Source organism: Didymosphaeria variabile (genome assembly GCF_027946475.1).
Source record: "Didymosphaeria variabile strain IMI 356815 chromosome Unknown scaffold_3, whole genome shotgun sequence".
In the NCBI taxonomy this organism is placed as follows: domain Eukaryota; kingdom Fungi; phylum Ascomycota; class Dothideomycetes; order Pleosporales; family Didymosphaeriaceae; genus Didymosphaeria; species Didymosphaeria variabile.
In genome coordinates this window covers 1900336-1925777 of record NW_026611622.1, presented here as the reverse complement: position 1 = coordinate 1925777, position 25442 = coordinate 1900336, and the positions used below count along the sequence as shown (strand labels likewise).

Below are 25442 nucleotides of genomic sequence, written 5' to 3'. Positions count from 1 at the left end.
ATGTGATCACGCGTCACTGCAGAACGTTTGAACTCCGAGATATGCCTGCCTTCCCTCTATGCCCAAAACCTGATTAGCTGGCCTTGTCATTGGCTATTTCAAGCTTGGACCATCATTACATTGCACGTCAAGAGCTTGAGCTGATGCACTCACATCAACAGCTTTACAAGACATGAACATGAGTCCCAGACACAACACTGCCGGGACATTCGGCGCGTTCGAACTATCAGTGGGCTCAGGCTCAGTGTCTGCCGATCTCGATGCAGATTGCGCACCATGTGATGGCGTCTATGCCATGGTAATCATCGATACCGTGCTTTTCACCTCACTCCTACTCTCAACTCCCGTTTGCGATGCCGTCCCGTTGTCTCATCGAATGACGGGGAGCAGACAACTCTGCTGACCCTTGCGACGACAGCGTAGTTACCTCCGCCTTCGGCACCTCCACACTTGTCATCTGCACTCCATAGACCGTATCCACCCAGAAACAATATGGTGTTTCTCTAACCACCCATTCCGTCAACGCACTTACCCCCATGGCAATTGCTGTAGGATTTTGTGTTTGGATTGCCATTGTTTCTACAAAGGTAGTTGCAGATGCTGGAGAGGCAGAGTACTTAGGGATTCACCGTAAAGAGTGAGGCGGGATGGGATAACTCAAGCAATGAGGCAGATCGTCGCGAGTTTTAAGGATGTTGGAAGAATTGGGGGCGGCATTTATCTGCGGCCGTACCCTGCAATTAAAAAGGCAGACGCCCCGATCTGACAACCGAAAACGCGAGATCCTGTTGCACCACATTTTAAGGCAAATTTGAGGAGGTCCCTCAAGTCTGTGGCATTTGAATGGGAAAGAAATAGCTCTAGTCAGCCACATGGTCTGAGATGCTGCACGACTGGCATCCAATAGCCGAGATCAACAATAACCCGCGTTGGTCGCTCAAGTTTCCAGACCCTTCCTATTCCGATGTATCTCGTAAAGACTGTGAAATGTCGTCGATTGTGCCCCTCTCGACCGTCTTCCGCCACATCTCTCCGCGACGTCCAACGCATGCAAGACCTATCCACTCGGACAGAACAGTCTGCACTGCTACTGACCTATCAGAATGGCAGGCTCTGCCGAAGTCTACGACGATGCGTCTAGGTATCAAGGTATGTCTGATCATCAATCATAGCATGCTTTACAAAGGTAAGCCGCAACTTCTCTCGCTTTAACTTTTGTACAGACTCGTCAAATTAATTAAGCTCTACTACTTGTAGTTTAAGCGAGAGCTTGCCTATAATCTAGACGCGCGAAAAGATGGGTAGTCTTGGACAAATAGGTTGAAACTCTCTTTGCAAGTTGTATAATTTGGTCGATTTAGTCGATGCTACTGAGCAAGACCCTTTAATAGTGTAGCCTCATAGTACCAAGTCTCCAGGAGCTACGTTCATATGGCGTTTGCTAACGAGCGAAACGCCAATACATACCTGTTGGTACTATTGTTCCACCAGCACGAGACCCTACATAGTGAAGTGCTATCACCTACATATGTATATTTGTACAGCTTTGCCGCAGTCAGTGCGTTCGAACGTAATTGCATAATCCTCAACAAGCCTGTGACAAACCTTGGAAGCAAGCATATGCTCCACCTCCATCAATCGCAAGACCTCGTCCTCAGTGTTGTAATACTCCCCAGAAATCAATAAAATGCTCTGCGCCTAGCTTGAGAGGTAGTTCCTTGCTCGCAGCATAAGTGTCGACTACGATACAACGCAGCCTTATAGCTTAAATCAGCTGAATCGCTTGAATGTAGATACTTCCAATTAAACTAGCAAAGACAACCTAACGGCCCGTGCGGATCCTTAAAGTTTGGCGGGCTGAGTATGCAGTCCGATTTGACATTACCGCTAACGTACCATTATCAAGGAAGGTACTCAAGAAAAGCACCATTCTAGATTCAAAAACAGAGTACAATTTCTTTTCCGCAACAATGGAGATGTATGCAAAGACGAGCGCGCCTGGCTGCGAATGTGACGACCAAAATCGCGATGTCTACAAAGTCATAGCTACCTTCCATGCTTTAAGGAACGGGCCTTTGACAATACCGGAAGATGGACGGGCGAAGAAGAATGGGTACCTACAAGCTGGTGGAATCATTAAGTACCCATTTGACAAAGGTCTTAAAATCCTTGAAAACGAATATGCGTGATACTTGTGGACGAGCACAGGTACGGGAAAAGTAATGGAGGGCTCACTGCCAGTGAAATTTGCAGAACATGATGTATAATAGAAAGGTAGTCAGACGGTGTGGGGTCTGAAATAAGAGCACATGATAAGAGAACCGGGGCGGTAAGTGGTGGAACCTACCTAGGTAGATGATGATTATATTCCTTGTCGAAAAGGTTCGCAAAGATGGTGAGTATGTACACGATCAGATTCAAATACATCATTTGAGGATTCAAACCACCGCCTGCGATTTAGAAGTGCGTGAAATCGAAGGTGCGTTATGTGCTGGAACTCACGGCAGCCTTTTTGATGGTAAGAATAACGAAGTTGAACGTGCAGGTAGCAAATTTCCGTCTATTGACAATCCTTCAGACCTAATCACACCCCTTAATTTACTGTGGCTCCTTCTTGCACACACACACACACATGATCCCCAGGGCCTTGGTCGATCAGAGCAGTCTACGTGACTTGCTAGAGTGAGGCTCTTCATGTTACTGATCGCTGCCATCACAGACGTGTCGTTAATGATGGAAGTTATGTCTAGCTTCAACACAAGCGCTATTCTCGAGGGGTTCGACCAGATCACAGGCAAGCTCCTATTCTCGCGCACATACGAAAAACACTCGAACGGAAGAAAAATACCTTGGCCGGTCTGAAATCCTAAACAACGACGCCTCGAGCGCATTTTAATCTACTGATATGTCAACGAATACGTTCAAAACGAGTTGGCGTACAACTGTGAAGCCGCAATTGACCTCTGGCTGCATGTTTTGGGCGGTCGACGATCTCTGCAGAGACGACACTGTCTAGGGCTCCAGAACTTACGAGCAACGGCCGAACACTCTACTGATATTGAGTCTATCACAGACAAGTGAAGCATTTCAATGTCTTGACTGTCGCGTTGGTAGTTCACTGGTAGCAAAACGGTATTGTTATGTCGTCCGTTGGCCATGGTACATACATGCCCACGTCAGCAGCGCACCTAACCGACAGAAGATTTTGAATGTATACCTACCAAGGCCGGCAGAACCACGTACATCTGCAGCAATACGCCCACGAAGTGAATTCAGATCTGTCCAGCGATTATACAATTTGCTAAAGAACGAAGCTTGGGAACGTTTTAAGACTTCTACATGAGCATCAGCGACCTGATCGTACCTACGTTGAACTCTCCTTATTACCATCGACTCATTTTACAAATTTACCAAGCTATTGTACAGGTGACCCAATACATCCGTTACAGCCTCACATTGGTCGAAGGCTTCAGCACCACCGTCCTATGCGCTATGACTCGGAACCCTGGCTCGACTCGAGCGCAAGCTATTGACGCCATGACCAACGATGTCTCCTTCAAAACGTAAAACTAGCGGATGGGAACCCGAAGCGCCGGTATAAACCCCAATATACTGTCGCCCTACGATGTAACGTCCTTACACTACGATAGCCGCATGGGTGCTACAGATCAGTGACGTGCCAAACAAGGCGACACTGCCGTCTACGCAGTTCTTAATGCGCAAGGTGGGATGGTATATACCAACATGCAGGACAACTACTACGACACGAAGTTTGTGAGGAGGCAGTATGCATGGATGAGATGAATAGGAATGGCGAGTTGAAATGTCACCGTAGTGAGATGAAATGCCGATGACGGCTTTACGTAGCTCGTAGAGGAACCAGACAAGAAGATTTCGTCAGGCGATACCGGAAGGAAACGGGGGATGGTATAGAAGTATGAGCATGAGTGTGAAAGTACAAATCCATGGAATTAGATCAGATGAAAGATAAATTTTGCTCCGATCAAGTTCTGGTCGAGCAGCCTTATCCTAACCATACTGCCACTCTATTAGTCTGCGAGAAGTTATAGCAGTACCAGAAGCGGACCTAGATCAAGATTTAAACGCTCAATCCGGCGACATATCCGGAAAATGATCCCTGAGGCGTGAGTCTGTGGGAACGGCGTTCTCTTTTTGTTCCATGCAAGATGGCCAACGATGACATGCCACACCCGCATATAGCATAACCGAATCATCCGGTCAGACTCGTACGGTAGGTGGTCAAACAAGCCGGCCGGGCCTTGAGTTGCGAGAATTGGCGCAGTCGGGACATGTCTTCTTGCGCATACGTTTACGTCCAATAGATCTGTTCGGATCGCCTCCGGTACGTATGTATGCCAAAGCAAGCTTTGAGACGCCACGTGATGAACATGATAGGACTGGTTCCGGACGGCATTGGGAGATTTTCTTAGTCGATGAGGTGGAACGTGGATGCCATGTGAAGCTACGTTGATTGAGCGTAGCGTGACCGAACTTTGGTCCTCTTCTAAACCTTCTACGGCGGAGCTGCAGCTGGTGAAAGCAATCCTTTGCTGTTCCCGGAATACATGCCGAGCTCGTACATTCGAAAGGTTATAGTTAGGGCGAAAGGCGTTGCTTACTCCTACGCAGGAGGAAGGCTCAGCGGTGACAAAGCCAGACGCTTTTCCTGGTCTGCCTCCTTTCCGCGCAGTGAATCCCTCCACATTGTTCGCATAGAGCACCCGCGGGGAACTCTGCGCATAGTCTGTCCGTCTATCTACGAACTCAGATGAGCACTAGCGCGGCGAGCTCCTCCGATCTCCTTCCCCAACGTCTTGACCTCTCTTCCTTGCGTGGAAATTGTCCAATTTGCGTTCGAGTTCGTTCTTTGTCCGTTCCCATTCCTCAATCATGGTCTGGTACTGTGCAATCTTTTCATCGGCCGAAAGGGCCATGACTCGCTTCCTTGCCTACAGTGCTGCGTCAGCATTTGTCTCGCGAGTTCATATGCGAATGAATAAAAGATTGTGGCGCGAGAATGGCGGAGGCGCCCGAGCATATTTCGGAGTCATGAGGTAGCTTGAAGGTCATCTTGATAAAAAGGAGCTTACCTGAGCCTTTTCCTGGTCGTTCTTCAGAGTAGCTCCATAGAGAGCTCCAGTGACGGTGACGGCAGTCACAGAGCCGGTCAGGATCCACCGGCGGACAAGCTGCTGCGCGGCCATGGCTGCAACGGCACTCGTTACCTGATGAAGATGTGTGCTCTGGTCTCAGTCAGAGGTACGTCGTGATGGAGCGTGGAAATGTCGGAGCAGACGAGGTCGCGTCCCTGCCAAGTCTTCTCCACCGCGTCCACGTTCCCCGCTCTGCTCCACCTAACAACCACCAACAACACTCACAGCTCACGTGCGACGCCCCTACGTAGAACAGTCCAATCTCGAATACCAAACATGTCGAACCTTCCACGCTCACACACTTCTTCGTCCTCCCGTCTCAGTACCGTACCCTCTCAAAAACCGCGCCAGATATCGCACCTTCAGGCCCAACTCGCGCAATTGACGGCCAACATGGCGGATCTGGAGAGCTTGGTGGGCATGACAGCCAGGCAGGCGCAAGACATGCGCGGTCTGGGCGGGTATGCGGGAGCAATGTCAGTTGGTCCATACAATAACACTCAAGTCCGGTGTAGGTGCTAATGTAGCCAGGTTCATGTCGGCGAGCAAGGTCCTGGGTGAAGAGACGGTGAAGGGATCAGCCGAGTCTCCTAGTAGTGGGGATCATGATAAGTGAGGAGACGTTCGACGCCGAGACACAGAATTGGTTCACCAAGATACGCACGCGATGCGGTACAAGGGATAGTGGCAGTCCATGCAGCCGCGAGCCGGGAAGCAATAACCATGCGAACAGAACGCGTTGCAACAGGCATGTTTCGAGGCAGGAGCATGGGACCGAGTGCGCAAGCGGGAGGGTTCGAAGGCCCGCAGGCAGTTTACGGTTTACGGTGAATGGCAGGCACAGAGGCAGAGATGGAGCGTTGTACAAACGCGACCCTTCCGTTCAGGCGCGGTGTGGAGCATGCAACGCTTCTTTGCGCACTGTTACTATCTATTGGACATTTGTGCACATGTTGCCGTCGGCCCTTCGCGACGCATTGCATTTCAGCTAAAGCTCAGATAAACGAAATGTCCTTCTCCGGCGACGACACCAGAATCACAGCGCTTGTCCCATCTCTTATCTCGGCAGAAGACATCACAAAGAATCCAAAGTAGCTAGCTTTAGTATACAGCTGCAACACACAATCTCACCGCTTAGATAACGTCCCAAGATAGGCAGCTCAAGCCAACGAGCAGTGATATGATGGTCAGCCCTGTCCCACCACGCGTGTTTTGCATCAGACACACAGCCTATCTGGGGGACTGTGAGCGAAGGACTGTCCCTATTGGCATGCGCTTGGCTGGGGATGGCGTTATCATGTATCAATTTCGCAAAGATAAGACGTGATCGCGGGGCCGTGCAACAATGCCCATTCCCCAGGTCTTGCGCTTGGTGTATAAATTAATCGTTGCGCCCGCTTCTATCAAAGATGTTGCAGAGGCTCTCGTGGTCTCGGTTCCCGCTTCCGCTCGCCCTTTCCGCTCCGCTGCTCCTGGGTACCTGCATCGACACGCCAAGGATCCTACCGTTTGGGAAGTATCTGGGAGGGGAAAAGATGTTACTTGGGAGGATTTGGGATCGCTAGGCCCTCTTAGTATACTTGTTTCCATCCAAAGCACCTGAACGACCGGCCTGGTGCACCCTCGCTCGCGCCATCGATCGACTACATCACCCACAACACCCGCAACACCCACAACAACCGACCTGCATCTACAGACAGTGCCTGCATACCTGGACGACATGAATGCAGTCGGACCCTACGAGTAAGATGGAGCTTGCGATATGGCTTCAAGTCCGCATTAGCGATCCCTGTTGCTGCTTGTAGGCCGCTGCCAGGCTGCTGTCTGGTAAAGACGTCTAGGAGACAGACGCCACGATCCTGAAGCCGATTGCAGTCAAGGACACATGATACTGCAGAGCAAAGTCCGGATGCGTTAGCCACGGCAAAGCATGCGAAGTGGGCGGCCACAGAGCACGCGACCCGGGGGGTGCTAACATGGCAAGCGTCGGGGGGATTCTGCACATCTGATATCGCCTTCAAATCAAATGTGCTGATCGGTAAGGATATCTCTTCCACATTGCCACCCCACACGGGCCAAGACGGTAACCCCACTGTCCCACGAGCCTGATCAAGGTTCAAACAAGCAGCGAGTCCCACCCGAGGCCGGAACAACTCTCTCCCTGCTTGTCAGGCTGCTGTTGTCACGCGAGAACAATCCTAAGCTGATTTTCATGCGGCTGCAGCGATTGCGGTCCGCCATGGTCTAGAGCCAGAATCAGCATCCGGAGTTGCTCTGGTTCATCTCTTAACTCCGCTAGGTACAGAGTCTTGGGCGGCTGAGAGGGGCCTACACATGCAGTCGAAAAAAATCTCGCTGGACAACCGCGACATCAGCGCGTAGCATCTCCGGTGGTTGCATACTCTCTCGAGTCTCTTCCAGTTCGTCATCAACTAGGCGGTTTCCGTCGGCCTGGCGCTTGACGCTTCGACCTGATATCCCTGGCCTTCCTGCAAGTCAGCGCAGGGAGATGGCAGGGGTACCTTGTCACCCCCACGCTTCAATGTATGCAAAGAACGAACCAATCACAGCAAGCCAGTCTGTGTCTGTGATGCATACCGATTCCCGTTGCGAGACAGACACGCATATTGAGGTGGGAAGACGTGGGCAAGTGTCGCTCTGTTGTGGTCCGGAGCCGAGAGGCTTTGGACGCATTGATGTTGCATGTGAAAGACCCACGCGACGCTAGAACGGTGACCGGCGGTATGCTAACGATAGCGAGCTAGCGTCACGCGACCTCTGCGGCCTCGTCGTATGATTCATAGATTCGTACAATGGAACAAGACATGAATAATGACCTTGAAGCATCTCCGCCATGAGAAAAGTGCAGAGAGAATAACACAAGTCGTTGATCCGGAGGAGTAGACATGCTCGAGGATTGGGATGTGGTAGCACCCGCTGGGCATTTTCGCAGCTACTGCATGTCGGATCGGCTAAAGAGCGACATTGCGGCCATCGGTCCGTCTGGTAAATGAGATGAGCCGGCTACCAATGTTGCCTTGATGAGAACATGAGCCGAATAGACTCGATCGTTACACAGGCGTGGACCTTGTGTAGATCGGACTGTGTCTCAGGGTGGTTTGCGCACGTGAGTTGGAGGGCATAGGTAACTTTGAGATGTCGAACGTGGTGTGCCATGGCTGTGTAGTTTCTAGCGACACTAGGAGCTTGTGGATGGAATATTGTGTATATGGTATGCGTAACACACGATAAGCTCCATTGTAATGGTACACGCTTGTGTTGTACCCGCAAGTTTGCCTCCGCGAGAGGCCCCCATGCTACTAATAACAAGTGGACATGCAGTCTGGACCCTTTCCATCGACATGCCAGCGATGTCCTTACGAAGGTGCTGCAACGGACCGCAGGCGTACCGTTGTCGCATGAAGCGATGCCGATTGTAATCAGCGTCCAAGTTACCTCCGCCTGGCTTCGGTGGTCCGTACCTGGTTGGGGTCGTTTCCATCTTTCATGCAGGGTTGGCGCGAGCAGGGTGACGTTTGTCGGCGTTTGTGCTCAGAGGTTGCAGGCATGCTCGCGTGCAGTGGGCCAGGAAGCAATAAAGAGTGGATCCTGAAGCCCTTCAGTGTGGTGAAGAGCTCGGGAGATGCAGGGAGGCGAAGTCGGAAGAAGTTGGGAATGCGCGTACGCTAGCATCTCGGGCTAAAATGGTTGTTAGATGCGCGCGCAGCTCTGCTGGAGGCGTGCGTCATTGGGAGATGCACAAGGTAGAGTCGACGCGGCGTGCCGGCCTTGCTATGGCGTCTGGAATGGACGCAGACGTGGGCCATGTGCAGCGGCAGCGGGGGACATGTGTGTGCAGAAACAGGCAGCTTGGTGAAGGATGTACACAGTATGGAGGATGTACGATGTCCAGGTCTCTGGAGGCGCACCGCTGTCGGCGAGGCAGGTGGAGCGAAGGTGTGCAGTGTGCGGCCAATAGGCGCGACGGCATCCCGCTGATGCCCTGACCCGCGCGTTCGAGCCGGCGTCACGGTGGAGCCCTTGGGCCTTGGACCTTCTGGCAAGCCACGAAGGGACGCTTGCCGTGCAGGAATGGGCGTGTCTGTCGCCTGTCGTGTGCGGTGCGGACGGCGGCGCGACGAGGGCTGCCTTGGCCTCGAGCGCGGTGGCTGGTCGGGGCCGTGGCCGTGGTGGTGAGCGTCGACTCGACTTCGCTCCACGCTCTCTCCACGCTGCAGGGCCGCCACCACGCAACGCGCAGCCAAAGCGCCGTCCGGGATGCAAATTGGTTCCGGGGTCGCACGGAGCAGGCGTCCTCGACGCTGGCAGGGAGCGACGGCGGGCCAGCATTCTCGCGCAGCTGCGCCGCTCAACGGGCGACAGCAGGTCTAGTGTCCCCGCGGCGGGCTCATGGTTGAGGATTCGGGCGTCCACAGGCCATGCAGCGTCCGCCCGGCTCATGCAAACAGCCACGGCGCTCGTTTGATTTGGCCGTATGCGACCGCCCCCCCACGCCGCACGCGTCCCCTCACCACCTCCAGCGGTACCGACGTCTGCTTGCCAGGAAGGGCTGCTCTGCTCTCCGAGGCCAGCGTCACCGCACGTCCGCTGCCGTCGCCAGACCTGTCGCCAAGCGCATAGCTCCAGTACGGTACCAGTCCTAGTCTCTGGAAATTGCACCCTTCCCATTCACTGCTGCCCTGCGCCGGCCGTCGTCAACCCAGGCCTGACGGTTGTGATCCGAGTTGAATGCCACAGCAGCCAGCCTGAGCTTCCCCGTGCGTGCGCGCAAAAGCAAGCCGCCCGAGGCGCATCTGGGGTAGAGCATACCTCGTTCCGTATCACCATCTCCACCAGAGTCCCAACCAACACCACCACATGTCTGCGCCGTGGCCCTCGCTGGACAGCCCTTTCCAGCCCTCGCCCGACCACGACGCCATTCTGGAGCCCTCGCTGCATCTCTCGCCGCGCGCTGCGGCCGCGCGCCAGGGCATGCTCGCCGACCCCATATTCCCAGCCCTGAAGAACGATGCCCGCAGCACCCACATGGAGTCGCCCGAGGAGCTGCAGCGCAACGACCCGCTGGGCACGCAGATATGGAAGCTGTACAGCAAAACAAGGACGCAGCTCCCCAATGCAGAGCGCATGGAGAACTTGACATGGCGCATGATGGCCATGAGCATGCGCCGTGCCGAGCGCGAGCGCAATAAAGGGTATGAATGCCGCAATGTGCAACGCAACATGACAGAGCCCCGCTCGCTCCCAACTCGCTCCGTTGACGCTGCTGACGATGCTCCTCCTGCGCGTAGCCACGCCGAGCGCGAACAGATGAGGCCCGCGCCAATGGCTGCCCCCCCACAGCCACAGCTCAAGAGCGCTCCGAGCGGCATTGCGCAACAGCTGCGGCGCTCTGTCGACCAGCAGGCACAGGCCCCTCCGGTTCCTGACCCCAATGCCATGAACCTCGACGACTTCATCCAGCCGTCGTCGGTCGGTAGCCCGGCTGGCCTGCCGCCCTCGCCGCTGCCGTCCTCGTCGACTGCTGCTGCCACCCAAGCTGCCATCCCCATCAGGAAGGCTAACCAACACCACGACCATGACCATGACCATGACCAAGACCTTTCGCTCGCCCGCGCTTCCGCTCCCTCCGTGCCGCCTGCCATCCACCGCGATCGCGACAATGAATTTGGCTACGTCCAGCGCCGTGTCCGCAAGACGTCGATTGACGAGCGACGAGTGAGTCCTTATCTATGCAGCATCCTAGCTCCACCATGCTAACATGCGCCTTATCAGCCGCCCAAGCGACGCGCAGAGGCTTCTCCCCTGGTGCCTCCCGTCAACAGTACCATGATTCCGAGCAATCCTGACGATGAAGCTGCTCTTCACCACTACTCGCTCGACCAGTCGTCGTTGCAGCCACCCTCCTTCAGTACCCCGCAACCCCATGTGCCCTTCGCTATAGACACTTCCAACTTCCAACTGCCCGAGGACCCTATCATTAGCTCTGCTGGCCCTTTTCAGCAGCAGTTTGGCTTCTCTCCCGTTGGGTCGCCGCTCATGTCGCAGAATGCCTCGTACTCCAACCTCTTCAACGGCCCCTCCATGGCCTCCTCGCTCAACTCCACCGACTACTACTCCCCACCCAGCTCCGCCTTCCACTCCACCGTGTCGACGCCGCAGCCCATACAAGACGAGGGCCAGATGTACTTCGACCGCAACGGCATGGACATCCGAGGCAACAATACCGGTCACAGCTTTGGACCCCACCGGCCGTCCAACCTCTCCAATTCGATGCAACCTCAGTACATCTTCAACCCCAGCAGCATGGGCGACTCCATGTTCAGTGCCATCACAAGCGCGCCCTCTTCTACACCCTTCTCGGCCTCGTCGTTCGGCCAGTCTAGCCATGTCGACCCTACTCAAGTCATACACAACACCCTCCCTTATCGGCAAGAGCACATGCCATATTCACGCAACGAAAACATGTTTACCTTTGGTGCAGACTCGGATAACGAGGATGATGAGGGCGCGTTCGCAGACCGAACAATACCGAACCAAGCAGACTACTCGTCGCCCATGGATGAGGGCTCGGTCGACTTCAATGCTGGGTTTCAGTGGGAGACGGATCTGTCCAACCAGTTCAACCCTATTCCAGCTCGCTTCCCTGCAGGTCCTCCGCGCAAGACCGTTACTATCGGCCCAACGGAGATGATGCCTTCGCCACAGGAACACTGGGGTGTGAGCAGTAGTCTGGGTCGCACACACGGCTCGGCAGCCTCAGTCAGCGACATTCGAAATCGTGGAAACGATCCTCGACGTGGGAAGATACCCCGCACAAGTTCGACGCCCAATGCAGCTGCTTTGGCTCTACAGGGAATACATGGCCACTCACAATCGTCACCGAATACTCCGCCAGAATCCGGCTTGAGCTCTGCAGCGCCTTCACGGCCAGCTAGTCCTGGAGGAACTAAGCAGGGTGAACAAGGCAGCGCGCCGACAACCTGCACCAACTGCTTCACACAGACTACTCCCTTATGGCGTCGTAACCCTGAAGGTCATCCTCTATGCAACGCATGTGGCCTGTTTCTTAAGTTACATGGAGTCGTGCGACCACTATCACTCAAGACGGATGTCATCAAGAAGCGCAACCGTGGCAGCGGGACGGCTCCTGTCGCAGGGTCTTCGTCGCGAGCAGCGAAAAAGTCGTCGCGGAAGAACTCTCTTGCACAGACCCCCGTGTCAACACCAACATCTGCCAAGGGTACAGATTCGGAGTCTCCAAAATCGACTGGCTCTGTTGCGCTTGGGGCGGCTGGAAACAGCGTTAATACTGCCACTTCCCCCGCGAAAACTGGCGGTGTAGTTCCCATAGCACCCGGTCCGCGCAAACCACCACCCAGCAACGTCTCAGGCACCACGCAAGGACGCGGAGCCAACGTGGCACCCAAACGAGCTCGAGGGCAGAGCAAGAGTGGCTCGCAGGAGCTAGAAATGGCAGATGCTGACGACACAAACGGAAAAGCACCCCCCAGTGCTCGGAGGAAGGAGTCCGTAGTCGCCCCGAACATGATACCGAACCAGAACCTCGGCAGTCTTCCCATGGGCGCTATGGGACAAGGCCTTTCGTCGGCATCAGGGCCTCAAGAATGGGAGTGGCTCACCATGTCTCTGTGATGTGCTTGGTTTCTCGCGGCCTCGGCTCTGTTTTTCTCGAATCAAGCAACATCCACTCGGAGCGAGCGATTGCTCCAATCGCGCTGCTCAGTCGGCAGTCGCCGGTATTTCGGCCTTTGGACGCCAGATTCCCCGGTGATCGAACGACAAGCCAAGCCTTTGGACGCTATCGACATGACTGTTCTTTTACAACCTCACGACCTTTTTGTTCATCTTGATACCTATGATTGTTCTTTTGCATATTCCGGCCTACTACTTCACGAGTACTGTACCCTTTCGCGATGACGCAAACTTGGTTGTCAGGCAGATGGAGGAGGCAGGCGCTCCATCAAGCTGCACAGCCGTAGTGTAATACAACGATGATGTGGGCGTATCAGGCGCTCTTCACGTCTTGTGGCGCGTGATCGACTCGACCGGTCGTTCACAGTTGCACGAGCATATGAATCTCTCTGTTGCGCGATTGGCGGTTGCAATGCGCGTGCTAATGCTTTGGCGTTCTAATTACGATTGGCTTGGGGGGTGCACTTGATGGTGGAGATGATATCTTGTGCAATGGGTTGGCGTTTTCTTTAAAGTGTATGTCCATAGATGAGTGGGGAATTCGATGCCGTCGGACAAATTTGCGAGCCTGAACACGAGGCTTAGATATACAAACCATCTTTACACGTTTTCGAACATACATTCATATCATCTCCCTGCATACTTCAAATCTCGCTTACCAGACACATACCGTCAGTCATACCTTGATGATTGACAGGCACGTCTGATGCTGGTCGCAATGCGCGAAATAGCTCTTTTAAATTCGCAGCACAGTATCGCAGGAACCCCACCAATTCGGGAATCAACGGCATTCCCCACCGACGTCATCTCTACAAATACTCACACCACCTCTGGAAATACGGTATTTACGATCAATCGCAGAACTTGCAAAACACCGTTTTATTGCCAATTTTTGAGTACACCAACATCAACAAGCCATACAAGAAAGCGAAAGCGATGCCGAAAGCCCTAATCCTGGTGGCCGATGGTTCGGAGGAGATTGAGTTCGTGACGCCTTACGATGGTAGATCAAGCATCTCCTTGAGGCGAGTGGAAGGATTGACAATGCGCCAGTCCTCACACGAGCCGGCTTCGAGGTAATATCCGCGGGTGTGAATCTCAAGGAGTACTACGCGCAGTACGTGCCTGTTGCCACCTCTATGCTAGGAGTGCGTGATCTAATAAGATCAGCATGACTCGCAACGTCCGCATCATCCCAGACTTTCCTACCCTCCTTAGTCTTGGCGACAAATCTGTGCACGAACACTACGACATACTTATCCTGCCGGGCGGCGGCCCAGGGGCAAAGACCTTCGCGAGTTCTGAGCCTGTGCTCGATATGATCAACGCGTTTCAGACTGCGGGGAAGCATGTAGCTGCTATTTGTGCTGGAACGACGGCGCTGGTGGCGGCTCAGAAGAAGCATGGGGGTGATAAGAGCAGGGTCACGAGTCATCCTAGTGTGAGGGGGGAGGTGGAAAAGAAGGGTGGCTGGGAGTATAGCGAGGAGAGAGTTGTGGTTGATGGGAAGGTCATCACGAGTCGAGGGTTAGTATAGCTTTGTGGAGATGGATCGAGGTTGTGCTAACGGCGTGTAGGCCGGGAACTGCGCTACTCTTTGCGCTCACGATTGTGGAGGCACTCGCTGGGAAGGAGAAGAGGGATGAGGTCGCATCACCAATGGTTGTGGCTGAAACGTTGTAGATGGGACCAGTAATGGCGAGATTGAGGGACACCAACCATAATCTAGCCGAAGCAAAGAGTGAAAGGGCCGAAACGTTAGGAAAAGAGGCTTTGTACGGCACAAAGGTTCAAAAGCGAACCTGAGCAATCGAATGGGAAGCCCACAACCCTTTACGAGCTGTGTCATTATGCATAACGCTTCAGCTTCCGTCGGCAAGTGGCTTATATTATTGTCTCGCCTCGGTAGCGAACGGTATTGGTGTCTCGCAGCCCTACTCTTCGAATTACAGGACTTTACTGATACGATGATCCGCTGGTCACTTCGAGCATGCGGATGCCAGACATTGTGTTTGCGAGTTTCGGAAGCTCTATTGATAGATTGGAGCACAAATGATATAAGGGCGGCGAACGCAGCAGCGAATACACATTTTTGGTATCAGAGTCACACTATACCCGACTTTGCACACTGTATCAAGGATTGAGCTTGGATATGCCATATACCCCATTACGTATTCATTTATTGCCGTCGTCACGGCGTCTTTCTCTTCTGAAAGCTACCGATATATATTGGCTTATTGCATATATTCCTAACGTCTTCGTGTATTAAGAAAAGTACCCCAAAAAACATTCATAATGGATTCTGATGGTGTAGGGAGCACGTTTGAAGGTTTTATCTGCATACTTACTCCTCAGCCGTACATGATAAGGGATGTAACCAGTTCTCCAGCCTGCGACGGCGAGTTGCTAGAGCACAGACTTAAACAGGGGCATTATCGCGTCGTGTAATCTACTACACCCCAAAATCAGGGCACGATGCCTTCCCGTATCCGTCTTATCAATTCCATGCTGTAATTCATCTGTTCTAAAACCATATCCACCTCCTTTGTAGGCACCCACACAGAATGCTTCCCGGCGCCTTCTCCTGCTCGAAGTGGACCCAAAGCCCTCTCGTACTCGATGGCAAATAATATACCAACAAATCACGATAAATCTTGCTATCAATCAGTTCAGGCCTTTGGTTGCCTCCCTTTAGACTCCATTCAAGACATCGCATGTGACGTTCTGCGATGTAGCATCGGAAGGAGACTTCGAGCCAGCTGCACTACTCCCTCTATTCGTCAACACGACCAAAGCGAACGCCTCGAAGATTATCCGCTGCGGCAGGGGACAAGGAAGTCACCGTCTTCTTTTCAGCCCAGAGGATGTGGCTGATATCCCACACGTCCTTTCAAAAACTGACTGATTCAGACAGGCTTGAGCAAGGTATGACTGGCTCGAAAGAACCGTCTACAGACCAGCTGTACGGCCACCTGAAATGCAGAGTTTGGGGATATCAATGGCTTAGGAGAAGGAGTAGGCGACTGCGCTTATCTCATTATTCTCCCTTGATCTCCGCCTTGTACTCAAAACCTTCGAAATTTATGCCTTGCGTCATCTTAACGATATCAGCACCATCAGTGTCTTTCAACAGTTTCTAGCTCGCCTTTATATAGCTCTAGGTTGATTTCTGAGGATTTTGTTAGAATTCTATGGTATCTTGTTCTATTCCTACATAGATTGTTTTAGTACGCCTATTTTGACGTCTACTATAACTACTTTTTAGCTGTTTAACAAGACCTAGCTGAGAGTAGAGTGGATATCATATAGATTGATATAAAATTGACCTAGGGCTATGAACAGGTGCAGGAGGGACCTCTTGCAATGGACTATAGCCCTTTCACGCACACGAATCCGGCTGGCATATGGGACAGCTTCCAAGTCATAGACGCGATCTCCTATGGCCCAGACTCCTTCATCTTCTGCACCATCTTCTCGACTACGCCGGAGAGTTCGCCGCATATGAACTCCCTCTTTCGGATGTAGCCATTCACCATACGAGCCTCTTCGTATGCCACACCACGCGCTTGGACCTGTGTTCCACTTCGGCATCCACAACATCGCTCTGCAATCGGTCTTCTTCTTCGAAACCCGCACCATCATCAACGCCCCCTGACAGCCCACTCGTCCCGCCGCAGTGATCCTGGATTACCCTCGGCTAAAGTGCCACACACAGCACGCCCGGTGCAAAGGAACTGTGGGGTAAACTATTCTCGTCTCTTGGCCTACCATCTACACAGGCAATAATGATCTATCCAATGTGATGTGGTTCGTCCCGTGGCTCATGTCGGCTGCTGTGCACTTACCGGACGCACTTTGGACGTCTTCGCATAACCTGATCGGGAGCAACACGAATTTCTCCATAAGTAAATCTGAGCTCGTAGGCCCCACAAGAGGCTCCTCTTATAGAAAGTATAAACGCTCATGTTGCGCGGCCGACTTTGACTCGTCCCTTGAAGCCTGGACTACGCATCGTTCAAGCGATCATGTACACCACATGCTTTGCATTGCTGGCGGCCACCGCCCTCGCATCCTCACCCCTCTCACCCCGCCAATCCACCCAAAAGGTAATCGTCGACCTCACAAAACGGTACCAAACCATCGACGGCTTCGGATTCAGTGGCGCGTTCCAACGCGCAAACCTCATCGTCAACCTCAAAGAACCCAAGCAATCCGAAGTCCTCAACTTGCTCTTCAACACCACCACTGGCGCCGGCTTCTCGATAGTGCGCAACGGCATCGGGAGCTCCAAAACCAGTCAGAGTGACTGGATGAACACGATCCTGCCCAACTGTCCTTCCACCCCTGATGGAACGCCAGAGTACAAGTGGGATGGCAAAGATAGCGGACAGCTGTGGTTAAGTCAGAAAGCGTGGGGGTATGGAGTGCGGACATTTTACGCGAACGCGTGGAGTGCGCCGGGGTGCATGAAGACAAATGGCAATGATGCCAATGGAGGACAACTTTGTGGTGTAAGTCCAACCTCCCTCATTGTTTGGATTGATACGAGTTGTGTCCCTAGACACAAGAAAGGCTAAGCTGATTCGAATATTTGGAACTAGGTCTCGGGTACGAATTGCAAATCCGGCGACTGGAAACAGGCCTATGCCAACTATCTTGTCAAGAATGTCCAGCTGTATGCTGAAAACGGGGTATCTATTACGCACATCGGGTTCCTCAACGAGCCTGACATGTCGACATCGTACGCAAGCATGCAATCGAGCGGCACGCAAGCCGCCGAATTCATCAAGGTCCTGCGGCCCACGCTCGACAAGGCAAACCTCACCTCTGTAGGGATAAACTGCTGCGAAGCGACCGGTTGGTCTATTGCCTCGCAACATGCCTCCCAGATTAACGGCGCGGGAGCCATCCCGTTGGTCTACGCAATCACTTCGCACGAATACACGAGCCGTATTTCTGGCGTGATGAACACCAAAGCCAAAGTATGGCAGACTGAATACTCCGACCTCAATGGTGGCTGGTCAACAGCCTGGTATAGCAGTGGGGGCAGCGGTGACGGCTATACGTGGGCCAACACGGTGTTCAACGGCATCGTGAACTCGAATCTCAGCGCGTACATCTTCTGGGAAGGCGTGCAAGACCGTGCAACTAATAACAATAACAATGAGAAGCTCATCCTTGTGGACGGGCAGTCGTACACCGTGAGCAAGCGCCTCTGGGCGTTCGCGCAGTTCCGCGTCGTGCGCCCTGAAGCCGTGCGTGTTGGAGCTAGCGGTGGTAGCAATCTCAAGAACGCAGCGTTCGTAAACAAAGACGGAAGTGTTGCTGTTGTGGTAAGTTTTCGCAATCTTTCATAGATCCTGTCGATCTTGGAAAGCGTGAAGAAAAGCTAATGATTCCTTGCAGATCATCAATACCGGCTCCAGTGCGCAGACGGTTGGCATTAGTCTTACTGGGAGCACTCTGGTCAACCCGAACGTGCAGGCGTGGTATACGGACAATACGCACGACATGAGCGTGACTCCGGCCACGGTAAGCAATGACGGAACGGCGAGCGCGAGCGTGCCGGGAAGGGGTATGATCAGTTTCCTAGTTACGGGTGCTGCAGCGAATGCGACGATTGCGGAGCGTTGATGAAAGGAACGAGTCGTGAACGTGGATAATATATTAAGGAAATGCGCAATACTTGGCCTTTGACGTGGTGACTACAAGGTTTGGAGGAACTGAAATCGACAACGTGAAATGCGGTGCGTACACAGAAATAGGGTGAACCTTAGTGTAGCAATTAGCAGGTGAACACGACCAAGAACATACCACCACCAACGTCGGCTCGAATCTGGCCTGAAAAACAATCTTGCATTAATATCTGCCTCATGTGCATATGCTCAAGAAGCAACTGACCTTGAGAAACGCCATATCCAATCTGCACTTTCCAAGTGCTGGTCCGATACGCTTGAGAGTGTCAGAGGAGCCTTCACTGAAGTCGCACACCAGCGAACTTGTTCTTCTTCGCCTGCTGATCTTGCGCGTTACTGAGACCGCCGGCTCTCGTATCCAAAGAGTTCTCTGCAATCTTCCTCTTCTCTTGATCAATTTTGTCAAGATGCTTTTTGGTCTTTGTGTTACCACTGCCCTTGCCGTGGAACTGGTGACTAAGGAGCTTGAACGCTTCTTTCTCGTTGAGCTGTCTGCCATGCTCGTCCGTGTGTGTGAGCTGGAACGTCGGCTTATACTCTTTGTTGTATATATCCGCGAGTTTGCGAGCAACTTCTTTCTCGGATTTGGCGTTGGCTTGTCGATTTAATTCCTCCCTGTCGCGTGCCGACATAGTCTGCCAGCGCGCAGAATTGCGCTGACGCTCACGGTCTTCTCTACGCTCCCGCTCAACTTCTTCTTCAGCCCTAAGTTTGTCGGCAAGGAACTTTTCGCGCTCTCGCCAGAGTGCGTTCTTGTCGCTGCCTTCGGCGGACGCGACAAGACCTCGTTGTTTGAGAAGAGCTAGTGTGGCTCCTATACCACCGCTGACCAATTTCTCGTCGTCCAGCCCGGTGCCTGTGATTTCGGCGGATTTGGCTCGAGACGTGCTACGTTCTTCGCGGTCCTCGGCTTCCGCGGCTTCCGCATACGATTGAGCCATTTCGACGTCGCCTTCATCGTCGAATTCAACCGCTGGCGAGTCGACCGTATTGGGAATGTGACTACTTTTGTGCCGCTGTCGTCGTCGAGCCTCCTCTCCTTCATCCTCCGCGTTGGCGCCGAGATTGTGAACGAATTCAGTGGTCTCATCGATGATAAGAGCACCTGCGTCTTCTTCGGAAATTTCTGTGGAGTCTGCCACTTCGCCAGGTGTTTGCGGTGCTGGAGTTGCCTCTTCGCGAAGTTGCCGAGCCAGGTCTTCCGGGCGCGTCTTCTTCCGCTTCTTCAGTGCTTGTCGGCGTTGGGCAGCCAGTTGCGCTTGCAGATCGTCGTCATCTACGAAAGATTCGTCAAAGAGGTTTTTCTTGGCCTTCTTCGGTGCGACTTTGGTCTCCGACTCGTCCACCTCCATCTCATCAGTAGGCTCTTCTTGTTCAGCAAGCATTACTTCATCGTCTTCAATACGCTTTCTCTTGGACGATTTGGACTTCTTCTTTTTTGGCTTCTTCATCTTGACCTCCGAGATATCCATGTAGTCGTTGACTGGGGTGTCCTCCTGGAGAATGTCGAGACTAATGGCGATCCGCTTGGGCCTAGCCGCACCTGCAGCTTCTGCCTGCGCTTGTTCCACTGTCCTCCCCTGACCGTCGAGGGTGAACGCGTTTCGCTTCTTGCCTTCGATCTCCTCGTCGTACTGAGCAAGGATAGATTTTTGACCGTCGTCATTCGGGTCGTAGGCGCGCTTCCGTTTCTTCGAATCGAGCTTCTCCTGCAGGCGCTCGCGCTCCTTCAGCGAAACAGCCTCCAACTCATCATCGTCTTCCGCATCAACAGCAACGTCTTTGAGCACCAAAACCTGGTCCTCTCCGTCCTCAAACTGGTCGACCTCGTGCCCAACCTTGACTCCGGCCAAATCAGCCTCTGTGTACTGCAGCGCTTCCTGTGCCTGACGTTCGCGCTCTTCCAGCTCCTTCTGCGTCTGCTCCGCCTTGGCAATCTTCTTCTGGCGCTTCTTGGAGCCTTTAAGCCAAGCCATGTCGTCTTCATCCTCGGCTGCATCCGCTAGACCCTTTCCCTCAAGTTTTGCAAAGCGCGCCGCCTTCTCGCGCTCTTTCTTGATCGCCGCTAGCCGATCCTCACGCTTCTTCTTGGCTGCCGCCTCGTCTTGCAGAGTCTTCCAGTTGTCGAAGCCGGCGGCCTGGCGCGATTCGATGGTGCTTGCGAGTTCCTCATCGGAGTCGTCGCCCACCTGTGCTTGTTTGAAGGCTGGACCGGAGGGTGTTGCTGCACCGGGGACAGGCAGCGGAGCCAATCCCATGGACAGACGGATCTTATTCGCCTCCTCGATGGAGAGGTCCGCCATCCCGAAGGCTTAGAGATAAGTGGATCGTGACGAGGTGCGCGTACGGCTCCGTGGCACAAGTGATTGAAAAGGACGGAGAATAGCCTATGGCCCGTGGTCACTCGCAAATAGGCAGTCGAGCGTGTGTATGTGGTGCTCGTCGGGTCAATGATGGCGGATGCAAGTGGGTGAAAGTGTTGTGGTCGCACTCGGCAGGCACGCAGGCACGAAACGCGGTCACGGACCTGCCCCGAGCTTTTCACTAGCGCGCCAAGATTTGGCGACGTACAAATAAATTTCTACAGCAGCAGCTCTCTTTTCCCTACCCAACGACCTGTGCCAACGTTCCCGTCCACCCTCCGGGGTGTGTTCGGTCGACGCGCTGGCAGTTCGTCCGCCACAAGGAGCCATCTCTATTATGATGTCAATTTCCGGCCGACAGGTCTGAGAGTGAGTCGGTAGCGTGCCGAAGCCTGAGTTCGCGGAAACGTTTGAGCTCGGTGGAGGGCGCTGCCAGGGCGACTGATTCCTACTCCCTTATGCTAGGCCGTCGGCCACTGATGCTTGGGAAAAACCCAGTTGCCTACATCTTTGTCTCCCATCCTCGATTCTTCTAATTGCCATGTCCGTCAGCGGGGACGCAATGCCCGTGTATGCAACCTTGTCCGCTATCTCATAGTAGCTTCAGGTTGCCCGTCACCTGGTCGATGACGCCCTTCGGCGCGGGTCCGATTCCCAGCACCGTTGCGCTGCCACTCGCAATCTGTGTGTCCGTCCTGCATCATGTATGATCTGCGCAACCAGGCCCAAGCTCAGCGCCTGCGCCTGCAGCACCTCGAGCTCCTCCTCGCTCTTGACCTGCAGCGCGACCTTCATCTGACCGCTGCGCTCCCATCGCTTCAAGACCGCTGAGTTGGGTGACAGCCGGAGGAACTGCTTGTAGCACGCGAGTGTCGCATGGCCGCACTGGGCTCCGATTTTGCCTGTAAATCACTGTCAGTAAAAGGGCAAGAACTGGAGAGGAGAACAGGAGCGTGCCTTTTGTCATCCCGAGGTCTGTCCGCAATGAGCACGAGCTTGCATTCTTCACCGTGACCGGGAAACTCGTTCGGTGCGCTGCCATCTTCATCGCTTGACTCATCCGAGCCCAAAGCCTTTTCTTTGCGTGCCGCAGGCGCTGCGATGGGACTACCACCGAAAAGACCAAGTGACTTTGCTTGCCCAATGAGGTATCCGGTTACGAGCCCAATGATGGCGCAGGCAGTTGCAACATTCGCTGTGGAAGGTTGCATGGGATCCGGCATGTTCAGGTGTGAGATTGGGTGATTATTGTACAGTCTGGCATATGTGACTTATGGAGGGCCGGCGATAGTGTCACGCTGAGTCTCTTGGAGCTGTAAAGGGATGAAGGGCGCTTCCGGTGGTGTCGTGTGTGCGGCTTAGTGGGTTGAATCGCACCTGTCGCTCGGAACCAAGTGCTCGCTAGCGCATCGGAGGTGGACGTCATTCCGATCCTTTCACTCAAAAGTACTCTGCAGCTATCATTCACTATCAGCAGCCACTCATGGTTCTATATAATTCTAATTATTTACTGAAATAGCCATCTTCCTCATACGTTTCAACGCATCGGATCTCTCTGTCCTCGTGTCTATCAAGGCATTGCCGAGGTCTACATGCCCATTTTTACCGACAAGCACCGATCCATCTATGAAAAGCACCCGTATTCACAAGAACAGGGTTTCCAACTACCAACAGTGTCGGTACTGGTGGAAATGTGTTACGATACTAAGAGCGGTCTTTTGGCGATGTTGTCCTTTCTTCCTGTGTCAAGCATGGATTGCTTTGTCTCAATGAACTCAATCGATGCGCTTTGTTCCTTCCGGCACCATGCCAGGAATAATCCTAATAATTTGGCTGTCGAACTGGGGATCGCCGAGTTGAAGACCGGTCAGCGGTGTCTGCCTGTGTAATAAATACCAGCACGAAGGATGAGGGCAATGTAAACCCTTGCAAACTCGTTGCCTGTATTTTTCTGCGCACTTAGTTTCCACATCTTCTCCTCACTCCCCTCAATCTTGATTCTATACCTTCTAGGATTTTCGTGCGATTGCAAGGACTGTCCCACTTACAAGGTATCGTGGATGTACCGTCGCCATCGACCTCACAGATAAAGCCGCCACAACTTCACCATCCAAACTACATCAGCAAATTGCCACTTATCTTCAATTCGACGGTGCATTCGATCTTCACCAGACCAACAGATACTTCCACGCTTTGACCCCCACGCCGACTCATGAGGTCCTCTTTCGAACAAAGCGAGACTGCAAAGGTAAAATGGGTTACGCCTGCAGTTATTGCCTAAAGCCAGCCCAAAGGGGAAGTTTGCCACAAAAGCCCTCAAAGGCAAGACAGCATTTAATGGCGCGAACCGCACCTGGGCAGTGCCAAGCTCAACGCAGATTATGATTTCGATGTAACGCAACGCGATAGGTATAGCTAGAGTACTAAAGTCGTTGTTGGGGACGTTCATTAGGTGTTCTGCTTGCGTTGCAAAAATTTGAAGAAAGGATAATAGGCGGGAAAGGGTCCTGTAAGACCCACGGGTTGTGTATAACCCTAGCGACACGGAAAGTGACGCTGAAGATGACTGTGATTCGGAGCACCATGTCAATTTTGGTGTGCAATTAACACAAGAGCGGAGCGCACTCGAGACTGCTTGCATGGAGGTGCTCGGTGTATAGGCCCTTCTCAACGACTAACGACGGTACTGCGCTCTCGCCGGTACCTCCACAGCAAACTTTTTCTTCTTTCGTCTTTCATTGTGTCCGTGCCCTCATTCATGTATCCGCAAAGACTTTCTACGACGAGGCATGTCTCTTATCCGGCTTGAGATTAAGTATGTCGTATCCGAATGATTCGCAGCCGCTCGTATTCGCTACTCCATGGCAAGATCACTTGTAATAGCGAACGTCAAGTCATCTATTGATCTATTTGATCTGTCTGGTCCTTTTCAGATACTCATATAAACTCCATGCCGCCAACGTTTTTCCATCTCTCGCACCCACCTGCAGTAGCTTCTCATAGTTGAGAAGCCTGATGCGAATATGCTCCCGCTCAGATCGCTCACCCCCGAGCTTTCCCCGCAGACTGTCGATCTGCATCCTGTCCATCTCCCTCTCCCACAAATAGATGACGATGAACTCATCGCAACCTCCTGGGCTTGGGTACATGGCGTTCTGCAGCGGCTCTTCGGTCTCGTGGCCTTTCAGTGCAAGCTCCGTCATATTGATCAGATCCTCTTCCTTCAGCTTCAGTCCGACCTCTTCCTCAAGCTCTCGAGCTGCAGTACCAGCGAAACTATCATCTTTCGGATCGATCATACCTACAATGCGGGGAACAAAATCAGTGTAACGATCGCGGATTGGGAGATGGATACGAGTAGGTATCCTGGCTAGCTGCGGAAGTCTAGAATTTCAGATCCAGGACTACCTAGATTCTGAAAGTTTCAAACATTTGCGATAGCTGAAACACCCACTTTGTATCGCGGGATTACTCACCAGCCGGGATCTCCATGAAACTCAAGCTTCCCGCGGGTATACGCGCTTGCTCTGTCATGATCACATAGCGCTCATCCAGGGAATCGGTCGGTCGAACAATGATGAGCACAGCGACGCTGCCGCCCCTCAAAAACACGACGGTGGGGATACTTCCGCCTTGTGGACTTTCCACTTTAGCTTTCAATTTGATGAAGAGAGGATGATGACCTTCTGTCCCTGGTTTCCCAATCAAGTCGTAACTTTGGATCTCGATGCTCTTTAGCCCGTAAGGGTCGTTGTTGAATTCGTGGTCGCTGAACTTTTGTCGCTTCAAGGATGACTTGAGGGTCTTTTGCCAGGTGTCGAAGCCGCGGAAGTTCAGGATCTGGCTCTGGGTAATGCCGGAATCGTGCGTCACAGGAACAGCCGGGTCCCAGCCTGGGAGCTCGAAAGTTTCCATGGTAGGTCCACCATGTATTGGTGTGCTTTCTTCTAAGTCCATGAAGATAGGCTAGCTAAATACTCGCCGAATTGATGCCGGGTAAAGACGCACAAAGGACAGTATTATGTGACGAGTTTGGCAGCCGGTCTGTCGCAATTTCTGATTTTGTACAGTCAGGGCGGCGGGGCGCAGCTAATGCCGCTTCAGTTTGTGTCGACTAGGCCGTGAGAAGCAACCGAATGTTCAGCCTCGCTCCAGCTGGAGCCACCAAGCTGTACAGGTGTAATTGGTGGCTGTAGTGGCTCAGCTTCAAGGGCTGTAGCACATTGGTAGCTGTTCCGATTTGAAAGATTTGAAATGAATGGCCAGTTAATACAGTTCAGGCGTTTGCACCTTCCACGAAATGGGAAGCGGGGCCAAAGTCGCCAGTGTTGATGCATGAGTTGTCCAGGGGCCATGCTGCATCATTGCTAGTCGATCGTATTCTTTACTCACCAATCCAAGGCGCAATTATCAAGATGCGATTGGCTATCCGCCTTGACTTGATCGGAAAAAATATTTTCAGCAAGAGTCAGCAC

The 25442-nt window shown here is 53.0% G+C and overlaps 7 protein-coding genes across 7 annotated transcripts; 3 read left to right on the top strand and 4 right to left on the bottom strand.

Annotated features, from left to right (window-relative positions):
• Positions 1 to 4796: 4796 nt before the first annotated feature.
• Positions 4797 to 5225, bottom strand: N0V89_003992 (uncharacterized protein; the record flags this gene model as incomplete). Its single annotated transcript, XM_056212785.1, has 2 exons — positions 4797 to 4970; positions 5112 to 5225. The coding sequence occupies 2 exons, from the start codon at positions 5223 to 5225 to the stop codon at positions 4797 to 4799; spliced, it is 288 nt and encodes a 95-aa protein (XP_056073093.1).
• A 4827-nt stretch (positions 5226 to 10052) lies between these two features.
• On the top strand, positions 10053 to 12848 carry GAT1 (Sodium- and chloride-dependent GABA transporter 1; the record flags this gene model as incomplete). The annotated part of the gene is made up of 2 exons (XM_056212784.1): positions 10053 to 10910; positions 10968 to 12848. 2 exons carry the CDS (start codon positions 10053 to 10055, stop codon positions 12846 to 12848), a joined length of 2739 nt encoding a protein of 912 aa, XP_056073092.1.
• Positions 12849 to 13844: 996 nt separating this feature from the next.
• N0V89_003990 (uncharacterized protein) lies at positions 13845 to 14591 on the top strand (the record flags this gene model as incomplete). The annotated part of the gene is given in 4 exon segments (XM_056212783.1): positions 13845 to 13911; positions 13962 to 14056; positions 14074 to 14435; positions 14486 to 14591. 4 exon segments carry the CDS (start codon positions 13845 to 13847, stop codon positions 14589 to 14591), a joined length of 630 nt encoding a protein of 209 aa, XP_056073091.1.
• Positions 14592 to 16933: 2342 nt separating this feature from the next.
• On the top strand, positions 16934 to 18542 carry N0V89_003989 (uncharacterized protein; the record flags this gene model as incomplete). Its single annotated transcript, XM_056212782.1, has 3 exons — positions 16934 to 17419; positions 17510 to 18241; positions 18315 to 18542. 3 exons carry the CDS (start codon positions 16934 to 16936, stop codon positions 18540 to 18542), a joined length of 1446 nt encoding a protein of 481 aa, XP_056073090.1.
• A 340-nt stretch (positions 18543 to 18882) lies between these two features.
• N0V89_003988 (uncharacterized protein) lies at positions 18883 to 20907 on the bottom strand (the record flags this gene model as incomplete). The annotated part of the gene is made up of 1 exon (XM_056212781.1): positions 18883 to 20907. The coding sequence occupies one exon, from the start codon at positions 20905 to 20907 to the stop codon at positions 18883 to 18885; it is 2025 nt and encodes a 674-aa protein (XP_056073089.1).
• A 562-nt stretch (positions 20908 to 21469) lies between these two features.
• N0V89_003987 (uncharacterized protein) lies at positions 21470 to 22190 on the bottom strand (the record flags this gene model as incomplete). The annotated part of the gene is made up of 3 exons (XM_056212780.1): positions 21470 to 21499; positions 21688 to 21869; positions 21977 to 22190. The coding sequence occupies 3 exons, from the start codon at positions 22188 to 22190 to the stop codon at positions 21470 to 21472; spliced, it is 426 nt and encodes a 141-aa protein (XP_056073088.1).
• A 1683-nt stretch (positions 22191 to 23873) lies between these two features.
• On the bottom strand, positions 23874 to 24924 carry N0V89_003986 (uncharacterized protein; the record flags this gene model as incomplete). The annotated part of the gene is made up of 2 exons (XM_056212779.1): positions 23874 to 24268; positions 24444 to 24924. The coding sequence occupies 2 exons, from the start codon at positions 24922 to 24924 to the stop codon at positions 23874 to 23876; spliced, it is 876 nt and encodes a 291-aa protein (XP_056073087.1).
• Between the last annotated feature and the right edge of the window lie 518 nt (positions 24925 to 25442).